Source organism: Pyrgilauda ruficollis, unplaced genomic scaffold, assembly GCF_017590135.1.
Source record: "Pyrgilauda ruficollis isolate IOZ18807 unplaced genomic scaffold, ASM1759013v1 scaffold13, whole genome shotgun sequence".
NCBI lineage: Eukaryota > Metazoa > Chordata > Aves > Passeriformes > Passeridae > Pyrgilauda > Pyrgilauda ruficollis.
This window is the reverse complement of record NW_024511432.1, coordinates 5883800-5902457: the sequence shown is the minus strand read 5'-3', so window position 1 is coordinate 5902457 and position 18658 is coordinate 5883800. Positions and strand designations below refer to the sequence as shown.

Sequence of the window (18658 nt, the reverse complement as noted above, 5' to 3'; positions counted from 1 at the left end):
AAGGGCTACCCGAAGGGGGATGTTTCCCCTTCGCTGATGTTCCCCCGCCTCCGGGGCTGGACTACAACCCCCGGCGTGCAGCGGGCAGGGCGGAGCCGTCGCCGCGCCGCCGCTGCCGGCGAGCTCAGCCGGGGCTGGGGCCGGGGCCGAAGGGAGCGGAGCAGAGCGCGCTCCCCGCCTGGTGAGTGGGGCCGGGATACGGACGGACCGGGGGGACACACGTGGGGAACTCAGCGACCGGCTAGGGCAGGAGTCTCTGCATCTCCTGCGAGCGCGGGCTGACCGTCACCGGCTCCGGGCCTTGCTCCTCCGGGCGGGGGGCGCCGCCGGGGCCGCGGGTCTGTCGAGTCACCCTCGGTGAAGCGCCTGCTCTCGGGGTTTCTGGTTGCCAGAGTATGGCGGCTTTGTCTGGAGGGAAAGGACATCTTTCAGCATCCTCCCCCAGGCCATAGGAGAAGCATCGACCCCCTGCAGCATCCTCGGCCGTGTGGGAACTTCAGCCCACGCGGACCCACCGGCCTGTCCCTCCACGGTCCTACCCACGCGGCACAGGGTGGCCCTTACTCCCCTTCCCCAGAAATCTTTACAGAGTATTCATAGCACAAGCACAGAGTTTAAATAGCCCAGAAGCAAGGAGTGAGCTGGGCAGGTAGTCTCTGTAGATGTTCTCTAGGAATAAAAACCAGATTTCTTTGAAAAGAGATTTCTGATGGTCGTATAGATTCCTGCAAAATCCTGCCAGGTTGTGAGGGTCGATCTCCTCCACCTTGGAGATACTGGGATTTGGACTTTCTAACCCCCAAGGGCTGTGATGTTGGAAACACCAGATCTTCAAATCCAAAAGCTTCTGAGACATCATCAATCTCCTGCTGGTTGTCACCCTGGGGATGTCCTGGAAGGGGCCAGTCCTGCTTTTCCTGTTGACACAGTATTTCTGCTGCACGCAGGTCATTCCTGTTGAGCCCAGCCTTGCCCTTTACTCAGGAGCACGTGCACAGCCACTCTTGCAGAGCTTGCAGAAATTAGGGCTGGAAATCAGGAAGTGAGCCAGGACATTGGGTCTCATGCCCACAGAAAGACGAGTCTTGCTGTAAAGCTGCAGCGGCTCAGTCCCCCATCCAACAGCAGTTGTGTCCTCTCCCTGGATTTGAGGGACAAGAGGTGAGTTCTGCTACTTATCAGTTCTGCTATGTCTCTGCTGGTGTGTGTGTGCTGTGACACCCCAAGCTAAGACCCAGGGAATTCAGTTCGCCTGTGTCCCCACCTGATGCCCAGATTGTCCCTTGTTAATATAATTTAAATAACACTTAACAATCATTCTTCATCCCCTTGTAGGAGCAGGGAAGTGCCTGACTACCGTATTGCTGCATTCCAGCCTGTTTGTTTGCTGCCCTTCCTGCCTGATGGAGCCAGCACTGGCTGAGGACCCTCCTCGAGGTGCCCGGCTGAGCCTGGTGCAGGAGCACTAGTGGGACGTGGACACTGGCGTGTGCCACCTGTGAAGGGACAATGGCTCAGGGCACTGGGAGCATCAACAGTGACTACAAGGATTGGGAATGGAGTGACGATGCCGGTGAACGGGCCAGGCTCCTGCAGAGCCCTAGTGTGGAGACGGTGCCCAAAAATTCAGAGAGCCAAGGAAACAGTCTGGGGGCCACATCGGCTCTGGGAGCTGTCTTCATTGTGGTCAACGCTGCTCTCGGGGCTGGGCTGCTCAACTTCCCTGCTGCCTTCAGCATGGCTGGCGGTGTGGCTGCAGGCATCACCCTGCAGATGGTGAGAGAGTGGGGAAGGGACAGTCCCCCATCCCACCCTGGGAGGGTGCATGGGAGGGACATGTGGTGCCCCAGAAAGGGCTTCAGGAGGACCAGACTCCTAGGAAGAAGCTATTTTGGGTGAGGTGCACCAGAGATTCTCAGTGTATTCAGGAGTGGGTGCCTGGGGTGGCTCAGTGTTCCCTCCCCATCTCTCTCCCATCCCAGTGCATGCTGATCTTCATCATCGGAGGCTTGGTCATCCTGGCATACTGCTCGCAGGCCAGCAACGAGCGCACCTACCAGGAGGTTGTGTGGGCTGTCTGTGGGAAGGTGCCCGGTGTGCTGTGTGAAGTGGCCATCGCTGTCTACACCTTTGGCACCTGCATCGCCTTCCTCATCATCATTGGAGACCAGGAGGACAAGAGTAAGTGCCTCCAATGGAGCAAATCATAACCAGTTGTTGTCCCTTCAGCTGGAAGGGCCAACCTGACCATCTCGGATGTCCCCACAGTCATTGCTGCTCTGGTAAAGGAGCCTGAGGAAGTCGGGAGCAGCCGCTGGTACACAGACCGCAAGTTCACCATTAGCATCACTGCCTTCCTGCTCATCCTGCCCCTCTCCATCCCCAAAGAGATTGGCTTCCAAAAATATGCCAGGTGAGTGGCTAGAGCCCTCTGGGGCTGGGAGTTGGGGTGGGCCAGCCAGCACCCACCTAAGCACGGTTGCAGAGGACAGGGACTGGAAATGCAGTGGTTCTAGTGCCATATCTGCCCACTCATCCTCTGCCTTCCCATGCCTCAGTTTCCCCATCTGGGAAGCAGAGGAGTGGCTGAGCACCGTGCAGCCACAGTGTTGTACTTCAGGGCTTGTGTCCCTCCCTTCTGCCTGCTGGAGGAAGCAGGGAATTCTGCTTTCAACTACATTGTTTCCTATCTTTGGAGTTGGCAGTCCAGCAGAAAGGAGAGCCAGTAAGTGTCCCTAGGCTGGGTGGTCTGCAGGCCAGCCCTGCTCCACCAAGAATCTTGTGTGACCTGGCTGCTGGAGCTGGACCAGCAGGAGCACCAAGGAGTGTCACTGCTTCAGCACTTGCCTCTTTCTCCAGCCCAAAACCCAAGTCTGACAGGTTTGCCACTCACAGAAGGATGGGATAACGCCCAAATGCAACAGAATTGTGTTGGCATCTGCTTGGGAGACAGCAGGTGATGTTTCCTGGTATATTCCCATGGGAAGGGAAAGCAAAAATGGGTCCGATAGGTAGGAGGGGGTAGCCTGGGCTGTGCAGGGCAGAAGATGGGGACAGAGAGGCTGGGAGGAGACCCTCCATGAAGTGGGGAGGCAGAGCACTCACAGCCTCCTATCCCCTTTCACAGCTCTCTCAGTGTGATTGGCACATGGTATGTCACAGCAGTCATTATCATCAAGTACATCTGGCCTGACAAGGAGCTGGTGCCTGTGGAGATCCCCACCAGGTAAGAGACACAATGCTGTCAGTGCCATCATAGCACTGCAGAGCCAGGCAGGGCTGTGGGAGCAAGGACTGCAAAGGCTAGGGATGAATCTTTCATCAGTCCCATCCCTGGTCCTGGGGACTCTGCATGTTGCTGCCAGAAGCTCCCAAATGGCTGCACCTTTGCGTGTTTCAGAGGAGTAGGTGGTGAAGAGGAGGAAAAGGACCTCTTAAAGGTCCCCATGGCTCCACCACAGGTTTTGATAGCACTGATTGTTTTCTTATCTGTGATATATCCAGGCCCTGAATTCCCTGTGCAGTGCTTGTGCTCACCCAGCAACAAGGGCTGTGTCTATATTTGGATGATTTTGGTTATTTCCTTAACCAGCACAACCACTGTGGCTTATTCCCTTCCTCACAGTGTGTATTTTTGGATCCATTGCGGGAATTTTATGGCAGAGCAAAGGTTAAACCAGTTTTTTTTCACTTATTTTTTACTGATACTTTTACTTTTGTGTGCTCGGGTTTGGCTGTTTCTGTCTCAGTGAAAGGCCCTGGTCTTCAGGGAGTACCAGGTCCCAAGAAAACCTCATTCCACGCAATGGCATCATCCTGGGTGGGGGGGATGCAGCAAGGCAAAGACACTGAGCACTCCCAGCTCTTCCTCTCCTAGTGCACTGGATGGGGGTCACAGGGGATTCTGGTCTGACTGATGGGTGTTTCTCTCCTTCCAGCCCCTCCACCTGGACAGCTGTCTTCAATGCCATGCCCACCATCTGCTTTGGGTTCCAGGTAAGGCCAAGAGCTTGGCACTCCCTTTCCATCCTGTGGTTGCCTGGGTGACAGACTAAAACCCTGCCTGTGTGATGGTCTGGTTGATTGGCTAAAGCCCTGTGCTCACTGCACAGCTTTGTAAGGAGGCTGAAGCCTTTTTAATATTTCACCACCTCTGGATAGAGATGGATCCATTTTACCCCAGCAAGGACATACAGGGCATCCTATACCCCACTCCCCTTTCCTTCTCCAGTGCCAGACCTGGGAGATCACAATATCACAACAAACACAATATCATGAGTAGGATTCCCCATGGTTCTGCCCATCACGTATCCCCACTGTCTCTGTGTCCTGGCAGTGCCACGTGAGCAGCGTGCCAGTCTTTAACAGCATGAAGCAGCCAGAGGTGAAGACCTGGGGGGCAGTGGTGACAGCAGCCATGGTGATTGCTCTCTTCGTCTACACAGGCACTGGTAAGTGAGGGGACACCGTGTGAGTGGCACAGTCCTTGGAGTGACTGTGAGCTTCAGGAGGGAGGATCAGCAAGGGTCAGAGGGAGAAGGGAGGAGAGTCCATCGAACACCTCTGCAATGTGCTCTGTGCCATATCCATCCGAGTCTGATCCTTCAAACAGATGTTCAGGAGACTTGTCCCTGTCCCCTGCTGACTGCTCCCTTCCTGGCAGGCATCTGTGGCTTCCTAACCTTTGGAGCTGGCGTGGAGCAGGATGTCTTGATGTCCTACCCCTCCAATGACATCCCTGTTGCCCTCGCCCGGGCTTTCATCATCCTCTGTGTGCTGACATCCTACCCCATCCTGCACTTTTGTGGCCGGTGAGCGCTGGGAGAGATGGGGCTGGTGTGGGAAGGAGGAGCAGCACAAGGAAACCCATCTGTCCTGGGTCTGTGCCCACAGGGCTGTCTTGGAGGGTCTCTGGCTCCGCTATACCGGGGTAACAGTGGAGGAGGATGTGGTTCGGGAGCGGAGGAGACGCCTGCTTCAGACCATCAGCTGGTTCCTCCTGACACTCCTTCTGGCTCTTTTCATCCCTGACATTGGCAAAGTCATCTCTGTCATTGGGGGCTTGGCCGCCTGCTTCATCTTTGTCTTCCCAGGTAGGGCATCCTGGGATGCTCAGTGGCTGACAAAGGTCTTGTGGCCTTGTGTCTTGAAGAGGGAGGGGCAGGACGGAAACACAGAGACAAGGAGATTTTTAGAGGAGGACAAAAATGTGTGAGGCCAGTCAGCAATTCAACTATTTTGCTGGACTTGGAGCTCTGTGGCTGGAGGGAGTGCAGCTCCCTGTTTTATAGTGTCTGTTCAGTCCCCAGTGAAAAGTCCTCATCTGGTTCTAATTTGCCTCCCCTGGCTTTCAGGGCTCTGCCTGATTCAAGCCAAGCTCTCTGAGATCCAAGAAACCAGGGCAATCAGGTAACTGAAATGTGCCTCCCCTCTCCCCCATTCCCCTGGGGATATTGGGGTGAAGGACCCCTCTAAATATGCCCTGTCCTCCTGTATCCACAGCTGGTGGGCCCAGGTCAGCTATGGGGTGTTCATGGTCACCCTTGGAGCCTTCATCTTTGGACAGACCACTGCCAATGCCATCTTCGTGGATCTTACAGCCTGACTCCTCCAGGCTGGACTGCACTGCTGCTGCTGAGGGGATGGAGATATCCCCTGGGACCAAAGGGAAGTGGGAAGAAAACATGTTGGTGTGTTGGGAAGATCCAAGAGAGCTGTTGTGACTTGGGGCTTGGCTGAACAAGCCCTGTGGTGGTTTGTATCTCATTGTCTTAAGGCTGCAGGCAGTCAGGCTTCTCTCTGCCCTGGCTCCCTGGTGAAGCCAGAGCAACACTACAAGGGGACCTGTCATCCAGGGCAAGCTCTTTCTTCCCCTGGAAGTAGACATCACTCCCTTAGACATCACTAAGGGGTCAGGGTTGGGGTTTGCAAAGCCATGCTGCTCTCATCTATGTACCCTTGTGCTGGTGGAGCTCCTCTCCACAGGTAAAACTCCTTCTCCCAGCTTTGGAGAAAGAAGCAGTGTTCTGCATAAAGGGAAATAGTAATCATGTTTATCAGACAGGGAGACACCCCACAGTCTTATTCTGTGTCAATGTTTGGTTTGAACGCTGGTTTCCTGCCAGTTTCCTGCCCCTACTGTCACATCTCCTCTGCCTGGGCTGCACTTTGTGTTACAAAGGGTTGTCTTCAGCATGTTTGGGTTTTTTCTTTTGAGGATCAGAATGACCCTGGGGTAGGGACATGCCAGTGCAGTGTTTTCCTTGCCAGGGGTTGCTCACTCAGTAGAGAAGCTGCTATGACTGCATCAGCCTACTGAAGACACTACAATAGAGCAAAGCTCTTCTCCAGATTTACAATCTCGTTCTTCCAGGTGTCCAGGAAATGGGACTGGGCCAGGTTTTAAGGGATGCTTTTGGGATAAAGCAGTCAGTATTCATTTGTTTTATATCGTTCTCTTGGTCATTTACACTCCCTATGGCTGGTGTTGCTCTGGGCTGTCCCTCTGTTGCCTGTCTGGATGATAGTTTCATTCCTGCTTTTTCTGGGTTGAGCAGTTCCCCCAGCTGCAGATTTGGTGTGGGGTGTTAAACCTCAACAGCAACGTTCTCTTGTTCTGCCTTTGAGTTTCTTTTTATGTTGTTTGGCTTCTAAAACCTTGGGGAGGGAGGAGTTCAGGTATAGCTGTTGATGCACCTGTGACGAGGGTTCAGCCCAGATTTGTGCAAAACCTGGCCCTGCACCTCCTGCATCTTTTGGAATCAGCACAGGCTGTTGTGGTGAAGGAGAACCATGCCTCGTGCTCCTACACTTCTCAGTGTGGCTCTCCTGCTGCAACCAGTGGCTACAGGACGGGTGACAGCACGTGGGTGCTTCCCCATGTGGAAACGTTTGGTCTTTCCTTACTAACACTGCATATAAATGGGGACCTCCCCACTGCAGCTTGGTACAGGGAGACCCAGATGGAGAAGGAGGAAGAAAAGCCCTAAGCATAGCAGGAATGTTGAATCTGAAGGCACAGATCCCTTCTGCCTCTCCCAAGGATCTCCAGCATCTGTGCCCTCATCTTCTGACAAAACCAGGCTCCACCAAACCCCCACTTGTATGGCTCTGGCAGTGTCCCAAACTCCTTTGCCAGGCTCCTGCCCGTGAGCAGGAGCTGGGGCTTAAAGAAGATGGCCAATTGTCCTGGATGTGGGGAGCACAGAGCCACCTCCCGTGGAGCCCAGCAGAGATGCTCAGCAGGTGCCAATGCCAAAATGCCTTCCAATGCCCACCCTGCAGGAAGATGAAGGTTTGGTACCTGGTGGGTCTTGTGGCTCTGGCTTTCCTGAAGGTGTGCAAAGCATGAGGAGGTCCCTTGGCCAAAGTGGACGAGGACACAGTGTCTCATGTCACCTGGGAAACACCTGGGCTCCGTTGGTGCCCCCGCAGAGTCCCCGTGGCTGAGGGCTGGGCAGGTCTGGAGGTGCTGTGGCCGTTCCTGTTTGCCTTACTGCTCCCCTGTTTACAAACACTGGCCTTTTAATATGTATTTTGTACATGCAGAAAGTGGAGGGAACTCAGCTCAATAAAAGTGACATTGTGATGCGTGTGTCAGGCCAGCACGAGGTGGTTTCTGTGGGAGAGGCTCCCGGGCGGGACACAGGGATGAAGCCATATCCTGAAATGCCATCCCAGCTCTCCGAGCTTTGGGATGGATGGTGTGGAGCTGGGAAATCCCGCTGCCTTCCTCAGGCCCTCATTCTCCGGGGTATCTTCGCCCAGGGCCGGGGGATGCCAGGGGAGAGGCTCTGGGCCCCGGTCCTGGTGTGGCACCCCAGTGTCGCTCCCGGGGTCAGCAGGCGGCTGTGGTGTGGCTGAGACGGGCGGGAAGGAACTGAAGGGAGTTCCCTCTTGGGGACTGAGGCCGGCCATCCGGGAGGGTGCAAATGGCGAGAGGATTTCCTTAGAAATGAGAACCCGCGGCTGGAGCGTGCCGGGCCGGGGCCGAGCGCTCTGAGGGTGCCACAGCCACCATGGGGGGGGGCAGCGCCTGGGCCGTACCAAGGCAGCGCGGGGGAGGGGACGCCAATTCATTGGCCTGTACCACGGCGCTGCGCGGGGGGGAAACCGTTCCTGAGGTTGTACCACTGTCGGGGGGGAGGAAACAGCGAGGGGGAACGGGGCGGGCCGCACCACTCGGAGAGGGGAACACCCTCCCCCCCCGCCATGACTCCGCGCGCCCTTTGGCACCGCCCGCCACTTCCCCTTCCCGCTCCGCCCCCGCGCGACGCCCCTCGCTCATTGGCCGGCCTAGGCAGCGCGGGTTGGCCGTCGGTGCGCACGCGCAGGCCGAGAGGGCTTCGGAGCTCTGATTGGCTGAGAGAGTAGGAAGGATTTCTGCCCCTCCCGGCCAATGGCGCGCGGCTCAGGCTCCGCGCGGAGGGCGGCAGGATGCCCTCCCCCGAGGTCGCGCTGCGCTGATTGGCCAGCTCTCAGGCCGCCCCACGCTCTGATTGGGCGAAGGCTCCTCCGCGGGGGCGCGGCAGCTCCGCGCGCATTCCGCCCCTCCGCTCCCCCCGCGCCCCCCCGCGAGAGGACGGGGGAGGGGAAAGGCCGCGGCGCGAGCGCGCGACCCCATCCGCCATTTTGTATCGGAACGGCGGCGGCGCGAGAGAAGCGCGCGAGCGGCCCCGGCCCGGCCCTCACGACACCGCCGAGGTGGGAGCGGCGCCCGCCCGGCCCGGGGGGGTGCTCTGGGTGGCTCTGGGGGTACTGCGAGCTTCGGGGCGAGGGAGGTCGCGGTGGGGACGGGGCCGGAGGCAGCGGGACCGGGCCGGCTTGCGCTGGGGGCAGCGGCGCCGCTGAGGCACCCGCCCGGCCGGGCCGCCCTCCCGGGTCAGCGAGAGGCAGCGGCGGGACCCGCGGCCCTCTCCCCCCGCACTGCTCGGTCCCGCGGTCCCGGAGCGACAGAGGGAACTCGGCAGGGTCCGGGGCGGGAGCCGCGGGTGTTCCCCGTTGGGTGGCGGGGGCAGGTGGCTGCGGCAGCGTCGCGAGGTGGCGGGGAAACCGCCAGCTCCGGAGCTGTGCTCAATTCTCCCCCTCCGCTTGTGTAACGCCGCTCGTGACAGGTGGAGCTTTGAGGACTCCGGGCCGGGCCTGCCCCGGCCGGGCTCGGCGGCCTCCGTCGGAGATCGGTGTTGTTGTGACTTGCCCGCAGAAAATACGGAAAAAGTGAGCTGGAGTAAATAATCCGGTGACATAACCTTCTTGCAGACCACAGGAGAGAAATCCTTCTCAGTGCTGTCCTCCAGTTAAGAAAACGCTGCCCAGTAAAATGGACTTGTATAATTCTAAACTAGAAATAGCAACAGTTGGGTGTCTCCACAGATGCTGTATCAGTACAAGAGCTTCCTTACAATAGTTTCCTAACTTAGATTAGTACCATTTACTCCTTATATAGGAAGGCCAGTGAGTACTCATAATTTAATTTCAACAAACCACAACCAATTTGGACTGTATTTACAACAGAAGTGAGATAATACTGAAAATGCAACACTAGTCTGTGGGTATATCATGTACTCAGATGGTTTCTGAATCCCACTTGTTGCCATGCTTCCTTGCAACTGCTCTCAGGAACTTTTTTTAAGCAGGTAACAAAACAGGTGTGACTCTGACAGGTCATTCTTAGTGTACCCAACTGATTCCTGTTCCTAAGGTAACTCCTTTGGCATTGGCTAAAATTATGGGCAGGGTGAGCCCAGGTGGGGTGACTCTCTTATAATAAACAGGAAACAAACTTAGTTGGTGGCAGGCTGCTCTGTCCTTTCCACCATTGTTATTTTGATTCTTTCAGCCCTTTTGCTTCTAAGTTCACTCTTAACTGTTGATGCCATTGGCCTGGTGTCTCCAGACCAAACTCACAGCCAGTTTGCTGCCTACCTGTGTCTCTTCTTCAGAGAAATACCCTATCCTGATTATCCTATATAGTGTTCCTATGTTTTTGATTTATGCTGAAAGGGACACTCTTGGTGTTCAGCTGAATAAATGGAAGAGAAACTCTGGGAACATAACTTAGCAGTAGATGACAGTAATGTTTTGTGTCCCTGTGATGGGACATAACTAAATCATATTGGGAATTGTTATCACTGAGAATCGTGGTTGAGGCCATCACTGTTTCAGCTAGATTTCTCTTTTGTTCCATAAATATCCCAAATGTATGAATATTGCAGGTTTTTTTGACTTTTGAAATAGCATTTAGCTGTTCTAAAATGCATTTTGGATGGTAAAAAACCATAAAGCATTTGATAACAAGTCTCTCATTTTTTTCTCTCCAGCAGAAACTTTATTCTACAGTTCTTGTCTGAAGGAGAACTGGGAAGTGAGAGTTTCTTGTTTTTTTGGGGTTTTTTTAGCAGTCCAGGTTGAGATGTGAAAATGCCTGAAGCAGCCATGTCATGTTTGATGCATATCTCATGTGTTTGAGGTAGATTGCAAACTGCAGCTTCACTGGCCTGAGTGTATAGGAACAAGTTAGGTGCTTAGTTCAGCCACACTCTGAAAACTAAAGTTACTGTGTCTAATCATCTTTTGACTTCCAGTTTACTGGAATTGGATGCAGCTTTCCAGCGTGTGGACTGTTCAGGTGTCTTTTCTGTTTATAAACACCTGAATTTGAACTGGTCAAATGAATTGGGAGCTTATTTACTACTAATGTGACTTTCACTTTGGTTTTTTTTTTTCCTCAGTAGATTTCAAAGTGGTAGACATACTGAAATATAAAGTATAGCATGATTCAAAACCACCTTTCTCCCTTGGATTGCTCCCAGTGTTGGCCTTCAGAGAGGTGTGCTGCCCTTCCATGTTTTGTATTTGTTCGTGGGTTTGAAAAGAGGGTAAGGGACTGCTCTGGAGAGCAGGTTTAGCACTGGTCCCTTTAGCGTGTTTTATGTGATGTTTTGTGACAGGAGTTTAGAACCTAATCAGCAGACACATTGCTGTTTGTGTCACTTGATCTGTTTTATCCTCCACATGCAGCACGTGTGCCCTGAAATCATACAACTCCTGAAATCCAGCAGCAGTAGTTACTTACTTCTGCAAAAGTCTGAAAAAAAGATCCAAAGTTAGCTTAAAGTAATTTTAAAATTACTTTCTTCATAGGGGTGTTTCTGAATTCGTGGAAGACTTCAGGTTTGTCAACTTCAGCATCAAGGCTTAGTTACTCTCTCATGATTTCTGGTTAGTAGGGAGTGTCTTTGGTCACACCTGATGGGTGGTTTCATATTGGCCCACTCTATTTTGTGATCTTCGGATTCTTGCCTGAAATTTTATTGCATTTGTGTTTTAATGCAACAGAACTCTGCTCTTGAAAAAAGATCTACTGAAATAGATGCCAAGTGTCTTTTGTTGATGGGCTGTTGTTTCCCTTAGGAAGTGTTCAGGGTGTGTAATGCTGTAGAATTTGCTAAATATTTTTTATCTCTTTAAAATGGGTTGTGTTGCACGGTATAAAATAGTAATATTGTAAGAGCTCCTGAGTCCTGTATATTAATCCATTACTGTATAACAGGATCTGTGGCTGAAAGTAGATCGTTTTGCCAGGTAATCGGAATTTTTTTTATAAACTCGCTGAGGCCTGACTTGTCTGAACCTGGCATGTTTGTCCCATGGACTGAAAGCTTCCTGAATTGTTGAGGCCAGCGTAGGGAAATTCATTCCCACTAAGGATGTATGGATCTAAAAATAAAGTCTGCTTCACATAGCATTCATAGCTTCCTTAATCAGTGCTGTAGTAATTGAATTTTAGCCTTGCACTGAATGACCAAAGAGAACCTGTGCAGTTCTGCTTTGCCGGCAAGGCTCCCTTCATTACTCTGTACTCTCCTGAGTTAGGTTGCATCATTTGAACTTCTGAAGTGCTGTTGATGTTGTGTCCGGGGGAGCTGTGGGATACACACAGTGCAAACCCTATGTTTAGAACATAAGTAGGAAACTGTTTCCTCAGCTATTGTGTTCCTTGAGTCTCCGTGTTTGCTCAGGCTCTTCCTTGAGAAGCTTCCTTGAAAGAAAAGATCCCATTTTGCCTTCAGCTTGGATTGTCCGGTGGCACTGCCAGATTTTGCAGTTGGAAGGTGGCAAAGCTTGTTTTGCTTCTCTGCAATCAGAGCGTTCCCTGCTTTTTTGGAAGACAAGAGATGCTAATAGGAGGGTGGGATGGTCGGTGTGTTGTATGGCAGCAGGGAGGCTTGAGCCCAGCTTGAGAATTTCAGTACTAAAACCCCTGAGTTTTAGGTGGAGTAGGCGTGATTGCTATGCTGTTTGTATTGGTATGATGAAAAATGCCCTGAGAAATGTGGGTTTTCTTCCTAGGGGCCTGAAAGGGAAACTCTGAAATTTTGTTATTGCCTTAAAAATTGGCCAAATTGAAGTCTTGTGTTATGTCCTGTAGGCAGTTCAAACAGCCTGTGAGTTCTCCAGGCTGGTTGCTGTAAGCTGGTGCTCTGATGGGACTGAATTCCCCTTGCTGACTGCTGGTTTTAGTAAGGGCAAGTATTGTGCTGAGGTGTGTGTGCTTGATTTTTAACAAATGCTTTTCAGAAGCTTTATATTGGTCATGTATGTTAAACCTTTCCAGTAAGTTTGTCTTGGAAGGCATGTACTTGCCAAACACAGTGACATTTTCTAGGTTATTCCAAAAGAGGAATTTAATGGTTATTTAAAAAAAAAAAAAATCAGGTACTGTACTATTGAGAAATCTTTTCAAACTTCTGTGCCAGTCCTCCCTTCTACATGTTCACAGTCAGTGGCCTTTCAAACCTTTATATGTAAAGGTAGTGAATTCTAGCTTGTCAGATGTACTAAAAAGAAATGGAAGTTTTGTGTAATTCTTCTTACTTCAGTTTTAGATGTGCCCTGAAATTCTTTTAGACCAACTGCCTTGTCATTGAAGAATACTTTCACTATTACTGCTTGAAAATTTGTTCTTTGTGAGATGTAAGCTTGTATTGCATAAGAAGGATCTTGCATACCTTCATTGAGTAGTCAGGGTTTTCTTTGGCATACTGAAAATCTGCAAGTCAGTTGGTTTGACTTTTCTTACAAATAATTTACCCATATATTTGTGTAATATAATAATTTTTTTCAAACAGCAAAATGATCTTCATTGCCTCTGGCAGGATTGGTTGCTCCTCGTGTTTTGAAGTGTAGGCAGATGTTAAATAAGGTATGGCTCTGAGTGTACGCAAGTGAAAACCTGTGTATAGAGGGAGATGGGAAGCAGAGTTCTACTTGCCCCCAGCACAGCCTGTTCAGCTCGCTGTGTGCTGCTGCTGTTGGGAGCTGGCAGAAGGAGGCCCGGCATGCCGAGCTGTGCTGCTGCAGGAATGCTCCCCGGGCCGGTTTGCCCTCAGTTCCGCGTGCCAGGCAAACACATCACCCCAGCCGTCCATTTCCATGGTGAGGCACAAGTCATGTGCTGCTGGTTCTTGCCATGGACAGCCAAGACCACAAAGCAAGAGTTTTTGTTCTGAAAAAGGGATCTTCAAATTCTTGGCATGAAGCCCAGTGACCTTTGTGTTCTGATCAGGTAGAGCCTCCAAGCTGTGACTCTCCAGCTTGAGTCTACCTTTGACGATGCACAGTGCTGCTTCTCAGAGCAGCTTGGGGCTTCGTTTGATGCTCCCCACACTGTTGGGTATGCAGGACTTGCTTTGGGATGCAATTTTGTCATACTGGCAATCTGTAATTTAACAGATGAGATGTCAAGTGCCAAGTTTTGTGTTGTCATAGAAATTTATTAAGCTGGCAAGCTCTGCTGTTGTAGCTCACTGGAAAGCTGTTTCAGTATAAGCCAAATGTTAGGGTTAGTTTATTGCAGTTCTTTGTGTGTTGCTCATTCACGACTGCTTGTTTTGGTGTATCAGGGTTGAGGCAATACTGCCTGGATGTACTGGGGCAAAATATAGCAGAGATGGTAAAAGTGTGCTTTTTATATTAGTTTATCATGGATGTTTTGAATGATTCTGACCTCTTATTTTTGCTGTGTATCTAGTTCATTATTAATCTCATTTTCTTTTTTCTCATGGTGCTGAAAATGATTCTTCTGATTGAGCTCTTTGCTGGCTCTTTCAGACTGCAAAATGCAGAAACAAAAGTGGTCAGGTAGTGTAAAAACAACAGAGCTTGTGTTGTGAAAACTTAATACTACCTAATTTTCCTTGTAAGCATAGTTATGTGACATTGCTACAGAACTTAAATCTAATTTAATACTGTTTTCCAGGTGCCATGTTTCAGAACAGACAAAGACAACTGAGAAAGAAGAGCTGAAGCAAGTAACACAGAAACAGATAAAGGCTCACTGGGGGAAAAAAAATTGACCTGTCTCTGAGGTGACTAAAGGGGAATAATGGTGATTTTGCGCCGGGCTCGGCCGCCTGCTTCCGCCCCAACCAGCAATGAATCTTGACTCGCTCTCGCTGGCCTTGTCTCAAATCAGCTACCTGGTGGACAATTTAACCAAGAAAAACTACCGAGCCAGCCAGCAGGAAATACAGCATGTAAGTAAAGTGATCCAGTGCTACAAAATAAATGTTGTAAAGAGAACTGGAGTTTCTCTTCTCGTTTGTATTTGTACTCTGCCGTGCTCTTGCATATGTTACTGTTTGCTGTTTTCTGTGGTGTTGGAACTGCAGGGTGTGTCTGATACTCCTGCTGGTTCATCTGCCAAGTCATGGGTTGCAGCTCAGAGCTGAGACCAGTATTAACTTTGTAGCTGAATATCAGGATTAACTGCTGCTCCTGGAGAGTGGCATGAAAAGCTTTCCTAACTTCTCCAGGTTAAATCTTTCCACTTTTGGCCATTCAATGGAACACTGATTGGGAAGGGGAGGAAAACATACACATTCAGTGTTCAGAGTTGTTGCACTGAAAGCCTGAGTATGTTGTAATTTACCTTTGAATGCTCTCTCCTCCCCTGATGGAAATTTTTTTTCCTTTTCATTCAGTGACTCATGGCTTGGTTGTGAAGCGAGCTGACTCTCTTGGCCCTGGGTTTTCAGAAGGGAGGCAGAGTAATTGCATGTTAAAACCCAAATATCTATCATTTGGGCAAGAATTCTGTTTTAACTGACCTTTTTAAAAATAGCTCTGACTTGCAGGGTGGACTGAAAAGCATTATCTGCAGAGTGCTTAGGAGGAAGTGAACACTACTGAGCTGGTTTTAGAAACTGGTTTAGTTCAGTTCCCAGCAGACAGCTGGGCCACTTAAAGTTGAGGTTTTTTTCTTGCAGCAGTGCAATCCTGCAGCAGTTTGAATGAGATTAGAAGGCCAGAGGGCTTAAGCAGTGAGTTTCTGTGACATTTGATGTCTTTAAAAGTGCATTCATTGGTTATCTTGAGGTGAGAAGAGAGTGATTTCAGCAGTGTTGGTTTTTTAAGTGTAAGATGGAATGGGTCTCTTGAACTTTTGTAAGTTTCTCATGTTTTTGCAAGTTCAGTACTCCAGGGGCTCTTTTGGGATCGTGCTGTCCTTTTGATCACTGTTAGTTTCAACAGATGGTTTTTGCAGCAAGGTATGACTAAAGCATGACTTGATTTGGGAGAAGATATGGTTGATCTGCCATTCACTTGGAGCAAAGCTCTCTAAAACAGGGACAGATTGTTCCTTACCCTTCAGCCAGGCCTCTTAGCTTCACTGTGGTGAAAGGGGTGAGAGGCTGGGACCTGGTCTGTGGAAATAGCTGGATTGTGTATGGTTATAAAGCACATCTAGAATTTCAAGTCTAAATCCTAAAATCTTAATCCTTTGTATTTTTTATTTTTAAATTTTATTTCCCTGGTATTGCTTTACTTTTGTGGTTGCTGGTACAATATTTCTTTAGTTGAAGAGAATATATGTGCTGTAACTCTGTCTCATGGTACACTGCTTGGGGTAAATTTTTGGCATGATTCACTCAGTTTTGCAAAGTTTCCCTCTAAGCATGTAGAGTTGTGGAAATTCATACTTGGAGTTGTTCTTGTCTCAACTGACCAAAATGACACATTTAAATACATCACTCGAGTGTAACAGTGGCAAAGCTTGAGGAACTAATTTCTGTTTAAATATGTTATCAGTAGTCATTTAATATAGCTAATGCTTAAAGAAATAGAATGTATGTTTAAAAAACTCAGAAATATTTTATGCATTTGTCAGACACAAGTTCTAAACCATGATTTCCTCTGAAGTGAGTTTTTGTGGTCTCCTTCTCCTTAAGTGGTGAGGAGAACCTGGTTGGTGCAGGGGAAAGGGCTTTGTGGATGGGTTTATCTAGGGAAAAAAAACTTTCTGAATCTAGAAAAATGGAGCTTTTTTTGCCTAAACACATTACCTGATAAATCCAAATACAAGTGGCTCAAGCTTTATCCTAAATCACAGACTGGTTGAGGTTGGAAGGGACCTGTGGAGGTTGTGTGGTCCAACCTTCTGCTCAAATGGTCACTTAGAGTGCGTTGCCCAGGAATGTGTCTGGGCAGTTTTTGGGTACCAGCATGGATGGAGACTCTACAGCCTTTCTGGGCAGCCCCTGTCAGTGCTTGGTGACCCCTGCAGTAAAAAAATAGTATTTTTGATCTGATTTTATGACTGGATACACTGTCTTGTAAATGTGTATCAAGGCTGCCAATACAAAGGTTTCTTTCAGCTCTTTCTTCAGGAAAACTGGCAATTCTCATTACCCGTTTCCTGGAAGAGCTTTTTTGGGAATGTAGCTAGAATTGAAATATGATACACTGCACTTTTAGCCTTCTCTTCCCTTCCTTCCTGTATGTTAAATTTTCAAATTATTGTCCTTTGGAAGATACTTCAGTGCAAGGAAGCAATCTACTTCTGATGCAGGCAAGTTGTGTGGATGGCTTTAGTATTACAGTTTTCTTTGGCATCTGGTTATTTTGATTAATTTACCTTGGTCACACAGCACCTGGCAACTTCTTAGGAAATTGATCCAGCTTTATGTCAGTCTTGTTACCACATCCAAATCTTTGTATTTGATTGTGATTGCCTAAACAAACTGCCTGTTTTCTGAAGCCTGAGCTAGGTAGTAGGATTTGCTGTCAGTTCAGGTTTGCTGTCTTTTGCACCAGTCTGAGCATCTTCCTGATCCTGGGGTATGGCTGCCTTCAAAGGCCCAGCTGTCACCACAGCTGGGCTGTTTATCCTGGACTGACATACCACAGGCATGTATATTATAGCCTCTGGTCAAGAAGCAGAGCTAGATTCGACTTGGAAGTTTCTTTCCAGCAGAACAAAACTTGGCAGCCACTGGAATCAGCAGGCTCTGAGGGAAAGGGAAGCATAGCATCAGATAACAGTAGAAAAAATGAGATTAAAACAGTCCAACATTAGAGCAGACAGAGCCTAAAGCAGCCCTTTTTGTCTCTTTGCACAAAGAAACTACTGGCCAACAAGGACATTAATGATGGGTCAAGCAGTGGGCTTGGTGTAGGCAGTCAGACCAGAGGCAGGGCTGCAGGTTTTTGCTGGCACATTTGTGTCTCTCCTGCAGCTAGAAAAGGGAAAACAGTGGGAAAAATGTTGCTAGTAGATGCAGGTTGGACTTGTTGGTGAAAGAGGCAAGCTGCTGTTGATTGGCTTCACATTTCTGACAGTATGGATTCTATTAAAAACAAGTAATGCTGTCCATTTGGTTGGGATGTAAAGAAAGGAGCAAGTTCTGAAGCAGTCTGCAGCTATTTCAGACAACCAGCTGATGAGCTGGTCTGTAGCTAAGAGTTAAACTTAAGGTAAATGGTAGGGGATGCAAACAAAAATGTAATGTTGTTAAGATTTAGTAATGAGTGATAGGTGTTGTAAGTCAGCAAATGCAGATCACCCATTACACAGGTGCTGTCCCAAGGCTGTGTTCTTGCAGAGTTAGGCACTGGAGCTTGGGAGAAAATGGGGAAAAGTGAGGCTATGGACTGTGTGGATTCTGGGCTGCTTTGGTGGCAGAATCATGAGGGTGACTTGAAAACCCCTTTTTACTTAGCTTTGTAAGACTACCACCTCTGAAATGCATGGCTTTTATGTCAGTGACTTGTGTCTAGATTCTTTGTTTATACTTCTTATTTGCAAATAGAGTTAATTATGTCGTTCCTAGGTTACTCATTAAAAGGAAATTTATAGCAGCTTTGTTGAAACTGTAGATGATTTAACTACTAGCAGTACTGCTGTATCCATGGTGCTAGACCCAGATCTTATTCTATATAAGCAGTAATGACTGTTGCTACTAAGCTGGTTTTTTTGATACTTTTTTTCCAGATTGTGAATAGGCACGGTCCCGAGGCAGACAGGCATTTACTACGCTGTCTATTCTCGCACGTGGATTTCAGTGGCGATGGTAAAAGCAGTGGCAAAGATTTTCATCAGGTACAGTTTACACCAACATGTCTGTTTTATTAATTTTGATTGTTAAAAATCTTCAGTGGGATTTCATCCAGGTCAAGCACAATGGCAGGTTAGAAGCAGTAGCTTCAAACAAACTTATTTTCTTGTTATATGGCCTTTCAACTGCAAGCACTTTTTGCCAATCCTCACAATGATATCTGACTTACAATCTCTCAATCTGGAAAAAAAACAGGTTGCATCAATACAAATGCTACTTTTACCAGATGCAGTGCTCTAGTTTGAAAGCCTTTCTGTGTA

At 49.2% G+C, this 18658-nt stretch overlaps 2 protein-coding genes across 10 annotated transcripts in view; both read left to right on the top strand.

The window, feature by feature from the left end:
• The first annotated feature begins 94 nt into the window (after positions 1-94).
• SLC38A7 (solute carrier family 38 member 7) lies at positions 95-7588 on the top strand. Of its 2 annotated transcripts, XM_041458922.1 has the most exons (12): positions 98-181; positions 948-1161; positions 1336-1776; positions 1983-2181; positions 2269-2413; positions 3128-3226; positions 3939-3996; positions 4337-4451; positions 4664-4811; positions 4894-5093; positions 5355-5409; positions 5503-7588. In XM_041458922.1, exons 3-12 carry the CDS (start codon positions 1510-1512, stop codon positions 5603-5605), a joined length of 1389 nt encoding a protein of 462 aa, XP_041314856.1. In that variant the 5' UTR covers positions 98-181; positions 948-1161; positions 1336-1509; the 3' UTR covers positions 5606-7588. The 2 variants fall into 2 exon arrangements, with proteins under 2 accessions (XP_041314857.1, XP_041314856.1); XM_041458923.1 differs by lacking the exon at positions 948-1161 and having other exon boundaries at positions 95-181.
• Positions 7589-8557: 969 nt separating this feature from the next.
• Positions 8558-18658, top strand: part of CNOT1 (CCR4-NOT transcription complex subunit 1) — a 55479-nt gene continuing 45378 nt past the window's right edge. For 7 of the 8 annotated variants that reach the window (XM_041458667.1, XM_041458664.1, XM_041458663.1 and 4 more), the window contains exons 1-3: positions 8558-8703; positions 14261-14537; positions 18275-18382. In XM_041458667.1, coding sequence (XP_041314601.1) covers positions 14436-14537; positions 18275-18382 — 210 coding nt within the window. In that variant the 5' untranslated portion in view covers positions 8558-8703; positions 14261-14435. Of the gene's footprint in view, positions 8704-13184; positions 13205-14260; positions 14538-18274; positions 18383-18658 lie in introns of those variants that run through there. The other variant, XM_041458661.1, reaches the window with a different exon arrangement.